Source organism: Drosophila kikkawai, chromosome 2L (assembly GCF_030179895.1).
Source record: "Drosophila kikkawai strain 14028-0561.14 chromosome 2L, DkikHiC1v2, whole genome shotgun sequence".
NCBI classification, from domain to species: Eukaryota; Metazoa; Arthropoda; class Insecta; order Diptera; family Drosophilidae; genus Drosophila; species Drosophila kikkawai.
Window position 1 is genome coordinate 30380687 of NC_091728.1, and position 14996 is coordinate 30395682.

The 14996-nt window shown below is 39.2% G+C and overlaps 1 protein-coding gene across 1 annotated transcript in view; it reads right to left on the reverse strand.

Annotated features, from left to right (window-relative positions):
- Stlk (Ste20-like kinase) overlaps window positions 1–14996 on the reverse strand; it is a 58196-nt gene that overhangs the window by 27945 nt on the left and 15255 nt on the right. The window contains exon 2 of the mRNA XM_041777450.2: window positions 6970–7398. Coding sequence (XP_041633384.1) covers window positions 6970–7398 — 429 coding nt within the window. The remainder of the gene's footprint in view (window positions 1–6969; window positions 7399–14996) is intronic.

Genomic DNA, 14996 nt, shown 5'->3' on the forward strand with positions numbered 1-14996 from the left:
AAATTGTTTTATTCAAAATATCTCCAAAATTATTGCACAAACTGTGCGTGATGTGAAGGGTATTTTTATACCCTTGCAGGGTATTATAATTTCAGTCAGAAGTTTGCAACGCAGTGAAGGAGACGTTTCCAACCCTATAAAGTATATATATTCTTGATCAGCATCAACAGCCGAGTCGATCTAGCTATGTCTGTCTGTCTGTCTGTCTGTCTGTCTGTCTGTCTGTCTGTCTGTCTGTCTGTCTGTCTGTCTGTCTGTCTGTCTGTCTGTCTGTCTGTCTGTCTGTCTGTCTGTCTGTCTGTCTGTCTGTCTGTCTGTCTGTCTGTCTGTCTGTCTGTCTGTCTGTCTGTCTGTCTGTCTGTCTGTCTGTCTGTCTGTCTGTCTGTCTGTCTGTCTGTCTGTCTGTCTGTCTGTCTGTCTGTCTGTCTGTCTGTCTGTCTGTCTGTCTGTCTGTCTGTCTGTCTGTCTGTCTGTCTGTCTGTCTGTCTGTCTGTCTGTCTGTCTGTCTGTCTGTCTGTCTGTCTGTCTGTCTGTCTGTCTGTCTGTCTGTCTGTCTGTCTGTCTGTCTGTCTGTCTGTCTGTCTGTCTGTCTGTCTGTCTGTCTGTCTGTCTGTCTGTCTGTCTGTCTGTCTGTCTGTCTGTCTGTCTGTCTGTCTGTCTGTCTGTCTGTCTGTCTGTCTGTCTGTCTGTCTGTCTGTCTGTCTGTCTGTCTGTCTGTCTGTCTGTCTGTCTGTCTGTCTGTCTGTCTGTCTGTCTGTCTGTCTGTCTGTCTGTCTGTCTGTCTGTCTGTCTGTCTGTCTGTCTGTCTGTCTGTCTGTCTGTCTGTCTGTCTGTCTGTCTGTCTGTCTGTCTGTCTGTCTGTCTGTCTGTCTGTCTGTCTGTCTGTCTGTCTGTCTGTCTGTCTGTCTGTCTGTCTGTCTGTCTGTCTGTCTGTCTGTCTGTCTGTCTGTCTGTCTGTCTGTCTGTCTGTCTGTCTGTCTGTCTGTCTGTCTGTCTGTCTGTCTGTCTGTCTGTCTGTCTGTCTGTCTGTCTGTCTGTCTGTCTGTCTGTCTGTCTGTCTGTCTGTCTGTCTGTCTGTCTGTCTGTCTGTCTGTCTGTCTGTCTGTCTGTCTGTCTGTCTGTCTGTCTGTCTGTCTGTCTGTCTGTCTGTCTGTCTGTCTGTCTGTCTGTCTGTCTGTCTGTCTGTCTGTCTGTCTGTCTGTCTGTCTGTCTGTCTGTCTGTCTGTCTGTCTGTCTGTCTGTCTGTCTGTCTGTCTGTCTGTCTGTCCGTTTCTACGCAAACTTGTCTCCCAGTTTTAGAGCTATCTGAATGAAACTTTGCATATAGTCTTCTATATACTCTCACTGCTATATATGTCGGAACAGGCCGGATCGGACGACTATATCATATAGCTCCCATACAAATAATCGATAAATTTTTAGAAAAAAAATTATAACTTTGCCGTTTTTCAACATTTTTGCACAATTTCATGAAAATCGGACGACTATATCTTATAGCTGCCATAGGAACGATCGGGAAATTAATAGGGAAAAAATTAGAACTTCGTTGTTTTTCAACGTATTTACATCTACTCTGCGATATAAGCTTATTTTATTATTCTAGAATTTTGGTATAAATTTCATAAAAATCGGACAACTATATCCTATAGCTGCCATAGGAGCGATCGGTAGATGTATAGAAAATGTAAAGGTGTAAAACTGTAACTGTCAAACTGTAAACATAATAATTATAGGTAAAATGTAATGAAATAATATCTGCAAGGGTATACAAACTTCGGCGTGCTGAAGTTAGCTTCCTTTCTTGTTATACTTAATTTAAATAATCAGTGATTTTTGATTGTGTTGTTTTTGACTTATAAAAAGAGTCGCGGACAGCATTATTTAGGCAAGAAATGCTGTAAGTTAATGTCTCGTCATTAAAATTGGAATGGACAAATTTATTCAAAATTTCAGCGGCCTTGAGTGCCTCCAAAACGCTAGGCGCTGACACATCATCATTTTGGTCTTCCGCGTTGTCGTCGCTGTCCTGTTCGTCATCTAATATGTTCTTAATAATACTCTCTTCAGATGGTTTCTTGCAAATCGCCACACCATTGTCTATAAGAACAAATTCATCGAGTTCTTCCTTCGAAATCGGTAGCTGCTTTTTAGAGCTCTTGCCCAAACCGATAGAGGAATGTCATCCTCGATGTCAATATCGTTTGAGAATGAGCTGCTGGGACCATCTAAATTTTCTCCGGCAAGCCCAGAATGCTTAAAGCAATTCGCAATTGTTAAGGGGGTTTCCTGAATTAGGAGGCAAAAAAAATCGTTTTTTTTTTTATTACTTAAATCGATAGATAAACTATCTAAGAATATACCACAAAAATTTCAGAAGCCAATTCGAAGTATTTTCGAAGATACAGAGATGAAAGCAAAGGAGCGCCGGGTATGTTTGCAGGCGCTTGGCGAACTTTGAGGCCCGTTTTCTCACTTTTAATTTTTACGATTCTTTCGAATTGGCGGGAAAGATAACAAAAAAACTTATTGACCGATTGAAACGAATAAAGGCTTATTCTCTTTAGAATTAAATTCTCTTCTATTTGAACTAAAACGGTTGATGAAAACCGCTTTTTATATTTTTTACAGCATGTTAAAGTCAATATTTCATTTTTCGGGATAAAATATTGACTTTAACATGCTGTAAAAAATATAAAAAGCGGTTTTCAACAACCGTTTTAGTTCAAATAGAAGAGAATTTAATTCTAAAGAGAATAAGCCTTTATTCGTTTCAATCGGTCAAGAAGTTTTTTTGTTATCTTTCCCGCCAATTCGAAAGAATCGTAAAAATTAAAAGTGAAGAAAACGCGCTTCAAAGTTCGCCAAGCGCCTGCAAACCTGCTCGGCGCTCCTTTGCTTTCATCTCTGTATCTTCGAAAATACTTCGAATTGGCTTCTGAAATTTTTGTGGTATATTCTTAGATAGTTTATCTATCGATTTAAGCAATAAAAAAAAATCGATTTATATATATATATATATATATATATATTTCCCCATTTTATTTAAAAACATCATCTCGCAATAACTTTTCAACGGAGTGGTAAATCTTAAAGATTGGTATATATAACGCTTCAATACCTTTCGTTTGATGTATATATTGTGGTTATTGCTTATGCATAAAAATATGCGTATACGTAATGCTTATTACATTCCCCAAACAAACAAGGATACTAAATTTAACATTTTAACGTTTTTTTTCAGAGAGTGTAGTTATTTTTTTCTTATTCGTAAATGGCTTTTGTTATATATATATATATGTCGGAGACCTAGGTGGTGGTGTTGGAGACATCGGTTCATCCTCCATGATTCTGCAGTTTTTCCGAGTTTCGCACAGCAAGTCGCCTGGGTGTGTTCCTTGTCCGTTCTGAAGTGAATAGCCGTTCACCTCCATTGCCATTCACCTGTCATAGGTCTCTTTTCCTATCTCACCACTCCAGTCTATTATCTCACCATGCTTTCACAGCACACGACTCAGCTGAACACCCCAGGCGCCATGCTCATTTGAGTTACACTCAAATGATGCTCACCTAACTCATCAGAATATTACACACTTCTTTATTCTACATGGGGCTCATTATTTTGGTTACATTCGAATTTAGCGTAGTTAGATTTACGAATCTACGACATATATATATATTAAAAAACTGATGTTTTTAAATTCAAATAAAATGGGGAAATAAAAAAATATATACTTAGTTTTAATATATATATATATATATATGCCACTTAAGGTGCAAGCTTTCCTCAGACTCGATTAAAAAACTGATGTTTTTAAATAAAATGGGGAAATATATATATATATATATATATATATATATATATATATTCCCCCATTTATATATATATATATATATATATATTTCCCCATTTTATTTAAAAACATCAGTTTTTTAATCGAGTCTGAGGAAAGCTTGCACCTTAAGTGGCATATATATATATATATATATATTAAAACTAAGTATATATTTTTTTATTTCCCCATTTTATTTAAATTTAAAAACATCAGTTTTTTAATATATATATATGTCGTAGATTCGTAAATCTAACTACGCTAAATTCGAATGTAACCAAAATAATGAGCCCCATGTAGAATAAAGAAGTGTGTAATATTCTGATGAGTTAGGTGAGCATCATTTGAGTGTAACTCAAATGAGCATGGCGCCTGGGGTGTTCAGCTGAGTCGTGTGCTGTGAAAGCATGGTGAGATAATAGACTGGAGTGGTGAGATAGGAAAAGAGACCTATGACAGGTGAATGGCAATGGAGGTGAACGGCTATTCACTTCAGAACGGACAAGGAACACACCCAGGCGACTTGCTGTGCGAAACTCGGAAAAACTGCAGAATCATGGAGGATGAACCGATGTCTCCAACACCACCACCTAGGTCTCCGACATATATATATATATAACAAAAGCCATTTACGAATAAGAAAAAAATAACTACACTCTCTGAAAAAAAACGTTAAAATGTTAAATTTAGTATCCTTGTTTGTTTGGGGAATGTAATAAGCATTACGTATACGCATATTTTTATGCATAAGCAATAACCACAATATATACATCAAACGAAAGGTATTGAAGCGTTATATATACCAATCTTTAAGATTTACCACTCCGTTGAAAAGTTATTGCGAGAATAATTTTAATTTTCAATTATTATTTTAAAAATTGAAAATAACTGTTATAACTCAACTTTTATATACAAATTGAAAAATAATTATTATTTTACAACTTTTTTATTAAATTTTAAAAATAAGAGTTAAAGCGCAATTAACAAATAAAAATTGGTTATAAAAGTTTATTTTATTTTTGAGAACTCCTTCAAAAATTATGGTATACCTAAATATTTTATCTTTCCAGCTCAATTTTTTGGTAGTAACTTTTATTTTACTCATAACTCTTATTTGCGATCCCTGATTTATTTTGAAAGATGAAATGTTCCTATCACAGCAAACTAAAATTTGTACACCTTTTTTTTTTCTTTCTTTCGGCTACTGTTTTGCTTTGGATAAAAGCTATAACATCTTACGATTTTTGATCAGGGGAAAGCCGCGAAACAAATAACTGTTTCGTTGGTGATATTACCATAATGGGTTTTGGCAAGGCAGACTGATTATCCACCTTGCCAATTTCGGCTTTTAGTCCGGGCCTGACACTCTGGCAGGGAACAGGACTGGGGCTTCGAGTGGTCACTTTTTGAGACCCTCCAGGGGACGGACGGAAATAGGTAACACTAGGAGCACGGCCACTCCAGCGACACATTCGGATACCGAAACTTTTTTAGCACTCGATCTCAGGATTCAGGATTCGTGGAGTTTGTCTTGATGTGGAGGGCTGTGCCGAGGAAGGCTGCTGCTGAGAGCCAGCCTCTGGTGGTTGGGATCCGCCTAGATGCTGCACACCAGTTGCGATTTTTTTTTTGTCCTAGGAGACTCTTTTAATAGCTTGAGCCTATTAAATTGAGTGTCCAGCGCCAAGAGCAAATCTTGTGTATCATCAAGTGTCCGGCAACGACACCAATGTACTTGGCGTGCACCATGTTACAGAGCCAACAGCTGATGGTAAATTCGCCGAAAATAGGCGAAAAAAATTCGAGGCAAACGCAGCAGCCCAAACTAAAATGTAATTTAAATTAAATTAAAAAACAAATGGAAAAGTTGCATGCACACCAGAGAGCTGCATTGAGTATGATCGGTCCGGATGGATCAACAACGCTCAAGCCGATCACAACTTAACACAGAAGATCGCCACAACATGCTCGATCGATCTTCGCGAACAAAACGAACGATCTCGTTCAGTTGGCTCGATTGCTCTGCTTCCTGATTCAAACTGATTTTTTGGTACCGGTATGATGATCGGAACTGATTGGGCAGAAAAAGAACGATCAAGTCCAACGATTCAAAAGAGCTCAGGCTTCACTCATGTTGCGCTTGATTAGATTGTGAATGAAGCAATCAGATCGAAAATAGCCTTGCGAAATGTGTGAATTTTTTTTTTTAACATTTGAGTGTTTTAAAAGAAACTAGTTGCGACGCAAAGAATGAAATAAAACAGATAACTTCATTTATTTCTTAATTTTTTACAGTTATAATTTAAATTCAAGTAATGCAGACAGAAACTTAATATTTAATTACGAAATTAATGAACAAACGGTATGCTTAAAATAATATGGAACACAAATTATCACTTTCTCACAAAGATAAAAAAAAAATTAAATTAATTATTTAATTTAGGTAACCGATCAAACTGCAAGTACTAGTTATGCACGTGCGTATGAGATTCTGCTAAATTTCGTCAGACTGAACCGAACCACTCGGTATGAGCAAATCAAAACCGGTGTTACCGAACGGTATGATTGCGATCGGCCTGAATGGAAGCAGCAGTCTTGATCATTCTTTGTTGCTCATACAACGCGTACGATCAAAAAAAATCATTCCGAACCAAGTCAAGGGTGATCGGAACTGAATGTTCGCTTAGATCACGCTTGCTAACGATCATTCAATTTTGTTGATGCAAAGTTTTGGCTCACAAAAAATCCGAGTCAATGATCGGGTATGATCGAAAAAATGTTGATCGTTGCAGCTCTCTGATGCACACGCGAAGTGAACGGGCACTCCGAGGGTTTTAAGGCAAATTCTACACAAATCGAAGGAAGAATTAGAACTGATATCATCTTTAAGTAAACGAAGTTTTTATGAATTTATTTAAAACATTTTTAAGTCGTTCCTATGAAAGCTACAGGATATAGTTTCCTGATTCGGATAATTTTGATCCAGTATTATCCAATAAGTAAAATATTACGATTGGTAAGGTTTCATGTGGAAACCTCTTTACCAAACAATTAGAAATGATACATATCGAATAACGGTTTGCCACCGCGGAACATAAAAACCCCCCGGTCATGTATTTTTTTTAGTCTTAAATCTTACCTTGTTCCTCCATAATACTGTTTTTATCCATTAGAAAATGAAGATTACCACGAATTTTTTCTATATACATATATGTAAGCTCAGTGCCTTTAAATGGTTGGAATCCATTTGCCATTTCGCAGCAAGTGATTCCAAGTGAGTATATGTCTATTTTTTCTGAGTACCCACAAAGGCTTTGATGCAAAACTTCAGGAGCTGTCCAGTTTAATTGTTGTTTTCTTCCTTTGGTGGATCCATATAGAAATCGTGATTTTCTTCCATGGTTAATAAAGGTTTGATAATCACCAAAGTTGGATATCGAAGCTTTCAAAGAATTTAATAAAATTATTTTAGCCCTTATTGCTCCATGTACAAAATTGTGAGAATGAATATATATTAGCGCTGACAATATGTCTTTAACAATAAGTGCTATCAAGGTTTCGGGAAATCCTGAAAAAATAATTTAAAAAATATATATATTAACAGGTTTTATTACTGATTTGTAAGCACCATATGGTTTTACAAAAATGTAAGGAAGATGACAAGATATGGCACTATCAATAAAACTTATAAAAAACAGATGCTAATATACTGCTCTAATGAATAAAAATGGTATTTAAAAAGTGTATGTAAATGCAAGAAAAATCTTGAAAAGAAGCGAGATTCTTACGCTGCAAACTGAACTAAAAATAATTTTTTGGATGTTAATTATAAAAGTTTTTATGCATTAGGTTATAAAATTAATTTAAAGACTTCCACAAACATAATGGCAGGAATACAGGATTGTGACCCTCTGTAGTCGTCGTCTTGTTCCTCGTGTCGTCAGTCTTCTGGCCATAGGGTTAGGATGACTTATCAGCAGTGTTTCCAATATAATGATTTCGTTTTCCCACGCCTCAATTCAGATTTGCCCTTCTCAGGACTTTTTTCCCTCAAAAATTATTTTGCTGTAGTTTTTAGTATAGTTTTTCCCCTTTTTCTTCCCCTCTGGACCCTAATTTCCCCTTAAAAGGGGAATTTTCCCTCATTGTGGAAACACTGAAAAGCTGTTATTCAAAAACTCAAGATATGCTCTTGGCGCTGGATACTCAGTTTAATAGCCTTAAGCTATTAAATGAGTCTCCGAGGGTCAAAAAAACAGCAACTGGTGTTCAGCATCTAGGCCGATCCCAACCACCAGAGGTTGGCTCTCAGCAGCAGTCTCCTTCGGCACAGCCCTCCACATCAGGACAAACTCCACAAATCCTGAGATCGAGTGCTAAAAAAGTGTCGCGGTAATGACCGTGCTCCCGGTGTTCCTCATTTCCGTTTAGTACCCGGGTGTGGTTCCAAAAAGTCACCACTCAGAATCCCAGTCCTGTTCCCTGCCAGGGTATCAGGCCCGGACTACCGGCAGAAAGTGGTAACGGCCCTATGATACTCATTAATCAGCCACTTCATTAGGACCTTGAAAGAGACAACTATATATGTTATTTTTCTTGGATTATTTGGGTACAACGACTACGGCCACACAGATCGAAAGAGGTAAACCATAAAAACGGCCGCCATTCGCGGCGTATTACTATGAATTTCTGAATTCCTCGTCGAAGTATTCACGCATAAATGAATGCGGAAACCTTTAAATTTATGTTTTTAACCTACCATTTTTATACCCTTGCAGGGTATCATAATTTCAGTCAGAAGATTGCAACGCAGTAAAGGAGACCTTTCCGACCCTATAAAGTATATATATTCTTGAACAGCATCAACAGCCGAGTCGATCTAGCCATGTCTGTCTGTCCGTCCGTCCGTCTGTCCGTTTCTACGCAAACTAGTCCCTCAGTTTTAAAGCTATCTGAATGAAACTTTGCATATAGTCTTTTATATACTCTCACTGCTATATATGTCGAAACGTGCCGTATCGGACGACTATATCATATAGCTGCCATACAAATGTTCGATAAATTTTTAGAAAAACAAGAAAGGAAGCTACTTCGGCACGCCGAAGTTTGTATACCCTTGCAGATATTATTTCATTACATTTTACCTATAATTATTATGTTTACAGTTTGACAGTTACAGTTTTACATTCACACCTTTACATTTTCTATACATCTACCGATCGCTCCTATGGCAGCTATAGGATATAGTTGTCCGATTTTCATGAAATTTATACCAAAATTCTAGAATAATAAAATAAGCTTATATCTCAGAGTAGATGAAAATACGTTGCCGAAGTTAGCTTCCTTTCTTGTTTTCCTATTAATTTCCCGATCGTTCCTATGGCAGCTATAAGATATAGTCGTCTGATTTTCATGAAATTTTTATCGAAATTTTGAAATAATATAAAATGGCCATATCTAAAAAATGGTGCAAAAATGTTGAAAAACAGCCAACTTATAATTTTTTTTCTAAAAATTTATCGAACATTTGTATGGCAGCTATATGATATAGTCGTCCGATCCGGCCCGTTCCGACATATATAGCAGTGAGAGTATAAAGAAGACTATATGCAAAGATAGCTTTAAAACTTAGGGACTAGTTTGCGTAGAAACGGACAGGTGGACAGACGGACAGAAGGACAGACGGACAGAAGGACAGACGGACATGGCTAGATCGACTCGGCTGTTGATGCTGATCAAGAATATATATACTTTATAAGGTCGGAAATGTCTCCTTCACTGCGTTGCAAACTTCTGACTGAAATTATAATACCCTGCAAGGGTATACAAATTATAACTTGGCTGTTTTTCAAAATTTTTGCACAATTTTTGAGATATGGCCATTTTTTATTATTTCAGATTTTCGGTGTTCAATTTATGAAAATCAGACGACTATATTATATTTTTTTTTTGTTTTTTTTCGGAAAATTAATATGAAAAAAAATATATAACTTCGTCTTTTTTTCAACGTATTTTCATCTACTCTGAGATATGAGCTTTTGTTATTATTTTATAATTTTGTTACAAATTTCACAAAAATCTGAAATCATATAGCTTCCATAGAAGCGATCGGTAAATGTAGAGAAAATATAAAGCTAGGAATGTAAAATTGTAACTGTCAAACTGTAAACATAATAAGTATAGGTAAAATGTAATGAAACTCTGCTTTTTGTGTGTCTTCAGCATTCGAATTTATAATATAAATATCAAAACCAATCTGCAAGGGTATACAAACTTCGGCGTGCCAAAGTTTGCTTCCTTTCCTGTTTTAATTATTACCAAAACGAAATTATTTAAATTAATTTTACAACACAAGAACCTTGACACTGAAAACATATTATTTTTCCTAATTTTGTATTAATTTTTTAATTTAGAAACCAGCAAAATGAAATAAAAATAAAATTCCTATTGAGACCACTTTGAGTTTCGCCCTCTAATTAACTGGCTTTTCAATTACACTTTTCTTCATTAATACAGTATTTTGTTATCGGTCCAAATAAATGTATAACTATCGATTTCCGCTTTTTGGTTTGGCTATTTGGCCCTTGATAATTCCACTAACTCACTTCTTACCACAATACACATGATTTTATAGATGGCTTGATTGTCTGATTGTCCAGCCCAAAACAGTCCTCTGCTTTAGCAAGACCGTGCAAAATGCGCGGTCTTACACAATTATTTGACTTGTTGCAGGGCTCAGTTTTCTGAGGACCCAAAACAGTTGTATAATTTGTTAAAACTAAACGTAAACCCATTACTCATCCTTCCTCACACTTTTACAACAGCCGATAATGATCAGGCAATTGCCGATCTATTTGCTCAGTTTTTTCAAACTACTTCCTCCAACTTTAGATCATCATCGTTTTAAGCCAGTCCTCTTGCCAGGTCCCGACGAAATACCTGGCTGGGTGCTTAGGTATTGTGCCGAAGCCCTGTGAAATCCTCTTCTAAAATTGTTTACCTTATCCTTAGAAGCTTTCCACTTTCCCCTTATTTGGAAGGAATCATTTGTTATTCCTCTCTACAAAAAAGGTAGCAAATTGGAGGAAAATACCTATAGAGGAATCTCTAAGTTGTTGTCCATCCCAAAACTGTTCGAAAATGTAATTTGTTTGGAGGAGGTGGCTTTAATCTGAAATGCACTCGAAATAAGAACACAGAGACTTTCGGGTTTTTGCGCGACGTGCGTCGGATGTATTTATTCGTACGAGAAGTGAACATCATTATTTGCAGCTCCTGTGTAGGTCAATTATTTCTCCATGTCAACATACGCGTGAACTTATAAAACTTAAATGTCTCTAAATGCAAGTTAATGACATTGTCCTGTGTCGATACTAAACCTACAAATTATACTCTAAACTGCTGCTCTTCGGAAAGAATAAAAATGGTTGATTCTTTGGATGTCCGTCTGTACCCTAAACTTGACTTTACGAAGGAATTCAATGACCCCTATGTTACAAAATCCCTATACACTTCAATTTTCGTCCTATCTTAGAATATGGATCTTGCGTTTGGAGCCCTCAGTACGGCGTCAAAAGATCTTTTAAATTTTCGCTTTACGCGGTTTAAACTGGGATGCAAACCAGAGGTTACCAGCTTATACTAGAAGACTCCTCTAATTAACTTATCCTCTTTATCTGATCGTAGAACCATGCTAGGTATTACATTCATATATAACCTAATCCGTGGTGACGTGGAAAGTGCTGATTTGCTGGGCCAGCTAAATTTTTATGCACCGAGTAGAAACACTAGATCCTTTATACCATAAGTTTTTCCCCACTGTAGAACATCCTTTGAACTGCAGCCTTTAAAATCTTCTGTGCAAATTATAATGATAATAATTATAAACTAAAGACTTTAATCTTAACCGACTTAGAACGGATGCAAGCAACCAATCCGGCAGCACGACAGTAGTAGTTTTCTCGCATACTTTTCTATTTATTTCCTTCGCGTCTACTTACACCTAACTCGAACTAGCAACTGCTTGGTGTCGCAAGTTCCACTTGATATGTACTGTACACATCCGCATCAAATTACAGCTGATCGATCAGCTGTGGTTCATAAAAACAAATATGGCTGAAGCGGCCAATGTTGGAGTAAAATGAATAGTTTATCAACTATTTAGGCTCTATCCCAGATACAAGAAAATGGCGTGAGGCATGGGTAGCGTATACCTGCGCCTCGAAAAGCCCCATCCCGGGGATAAGGATGCTCACACCCTGAAGGCAAGCGTGGTGGAGAAGGACCTAGGTCCTAGAAACCATCGTGGATGCCGCCCAGGGAAAAACGCTGGATGAGCCCGACGAAGGAGAGGACGGTGACCTGACCGTAGTACTCAACCCGTCTTATGGAGGTGAGCCCAGTACCCATGACACTCAGGGTGCTGCATCTCAACCTCCAAAAAAAACAAGGCCGCGTCGACGGAACTCCTCATAGCCATGGAGCAATGATTCGCCGACATAGCTTTGGTCCAGGAGCCATGGATCGCCTCAGGCAATGCCATCGGCGGACTGAAGTCCGCAAATTACAATTTGCTCCATCCACCAACGGTAAGCAGGAACACAACCGCCGTACTTGAACGGAAGGGCCTACATGCTAACCTTTTGTATCATGACAGCTCTGATGACCTGAACGTGGTGATGCTAGAGAGCGGAAAAAGCGCCTTTTGGTAGCCAGCCCGAAGAAGCAGCAACTGCTCGTGGGTGCAGACGCTAACGCGCACCACTGCGTATTGGGGAGCCCCGACATAAACGACAGAGGTGGGTCACTCTTAGACTTTATACTCTTAACAAACCTAAGTTTAGCAAACATGGGGGAGGAACACACCTTTGTAGGTCCCACCTCCTCAAACTTCCTAGATCATACTCTTGTGAGGGGCAAGGTACTTTGGTATCAGAATGGGGAGTCCTTGGGAGATCACCCTTCTCATATCATAAGTACATACGGTTCCAATACGCATTCGAACACTCTCCAAACAATCAGTCTTCAGGAACTCATGGAATACTAACAGGGAAAAGTTTAAGGAGACTATCGCGACACGGCTCGCGACCTCTCCGGGCATAGTAGAATCTGCGAAAGACTTAAAAAAATCCCTAGAGACCCTCTTCAAAGAACTGCTAGATGCGTACCACGCATCATGCCCAATATAGGACACGAGAAAAAGGACCAGGCCACCCTGATGGAATACGGACCTTTCACTCCGACGAAACAAACTCAAAGATTCTTCAAAATCGCCAAGCAGACGCAAGATTATATCGTCAATAAGGAATACAAAGTCCTACTATGGGACTACAAGAAGGAAATACGCAAGGCGCAGAAAAGCTCGTGGAGAAACTTCTGCTCCAATATAGAGACTGCCCCAGAAACGGCTAAACTCCGGAAGCTGCTTTCGAAGCAGCCAACCATTCAGAGTCAGATTAAACGCGACGACAGACAGTGGACTGAGGACAGCGAAGAGGCCCTAACAGCACTAGTGCATGCGTATTTCCCAGGATGCACTGAGGTACCAGATGCGAACAAGCACCAGGACCTAGCAACTGGAGAAGAGCATCTCCCAAAATATCTGATATCCTCTAGTAGAATCCGCTGGGCTAAAGACTTCTTTGCAAGGATAAAAGCACCAGGACCAGATGAAATATTCCCAGCCGTGCTGCAGATGACCAAAGAAGTGATCACCCCATGGCTCTAAGCAATATGTACAGCTTGTTCAAGTACGGGCTATATCCCTGTCCAATGGAGGACCTCTCGGATTGTCTTTCTGCCCAAAGCAGGAAAGTGCAGCCACATGAGCCCCAAGGATTACAGACCGATAAGCCTTACCTCTACTCAAAACGCTGGGAAGCTGCTGGACTTATACATCAGGAACGGTGTATGGGACTACCGGGACAAGCAGCATGCCTACACGAAGGGGAGACCAGTTGAGACGGCACTACATTAGTTGGTAGCCACCATTAAGAGAGCCCTAGACAATAAGGAATATGCACTCGTAATGTCCGTGGACATATCCAGAGCATTCAACAACGTTAGCACGGAAGCAATAATGGAGCGCCTAGAAGCGACTAACTCGTCCCCCGCTATTAACTTGTGGATAAGAAATCTTCGAAGTTGCCGGCGGGTACATTCAGATTGGGGCACCGCTTCCATGGTGAGGAGCGAACAGAGGCACGCCGCTAGGTGGGGTCCTATCGCCCCTCCTATGGAATCTGGTGGTAGACGATCTAATCAAGAGATTCGAGATATAACAGCTTATGAGGATAACATAAGCATAATTATCTCGGGAGTCTGTTCATCGACCCTCAGCTCGATCATGGAAACAACACTCAGGGAGATATGTGAGTGGGCGGAGAAGGTAGGACTCAATATCAATGCGAATAAGACGGACCTCATTCTCTTTACCAAGAGATACAAGGGGCCGCAATGGATCCCCCCAAAAATTAACAAAACCAGGCTGATCCCGAAAACACAAGTCAAATACCTCGGCATTGTACTTGACAACAAGCTGACGTTGAAGGCCAATGCAGTAGAGAGGATAAAAAAGGCCACCATAGCGCTATATGCATCCCAGAAGATACTTAGCATCACATGGGGCTTCTCACCCGCTTTAATGCATTGGGTCTACATATCAGTGGTGCGTCCAACTCTGCTGTATGGAGTCTTACTGTGGTGGCAAGCCATGGAGATGAAAACGTATGATAATTATGATAATGGAGAGAACCCAGCGGCAGGGACTACTCTGCATTTCACGGGCGCTGAGGTCAACCATTACCAAAGCACTCGAAACCATAATCGGTATATACCCCCTAGATATCCAAGGGCAACTGACAGCATGAAAGGCGGCACAACATCTAGTTGCATCAGGAAACTTGGCGCTACAAGGATTCGGGCACAGTTCATTGATCGAGACATGAGCAGTACATCTGACTACATGATATCCAAAACGTGCACGGATGTAAACACAACAGCCTTCATAGGATCTAATGAATGGAAATCAGGCCAGGATTGTGATCAATACCTCAATATATACACCGAAGGCTCCAAGATGGATGGAGTACTGCAGTATATTCCAGGCGAAACAATTCGCCATCAGCCTAAACCGTTCACATGAGGCGATCCATGCAATATTCACCG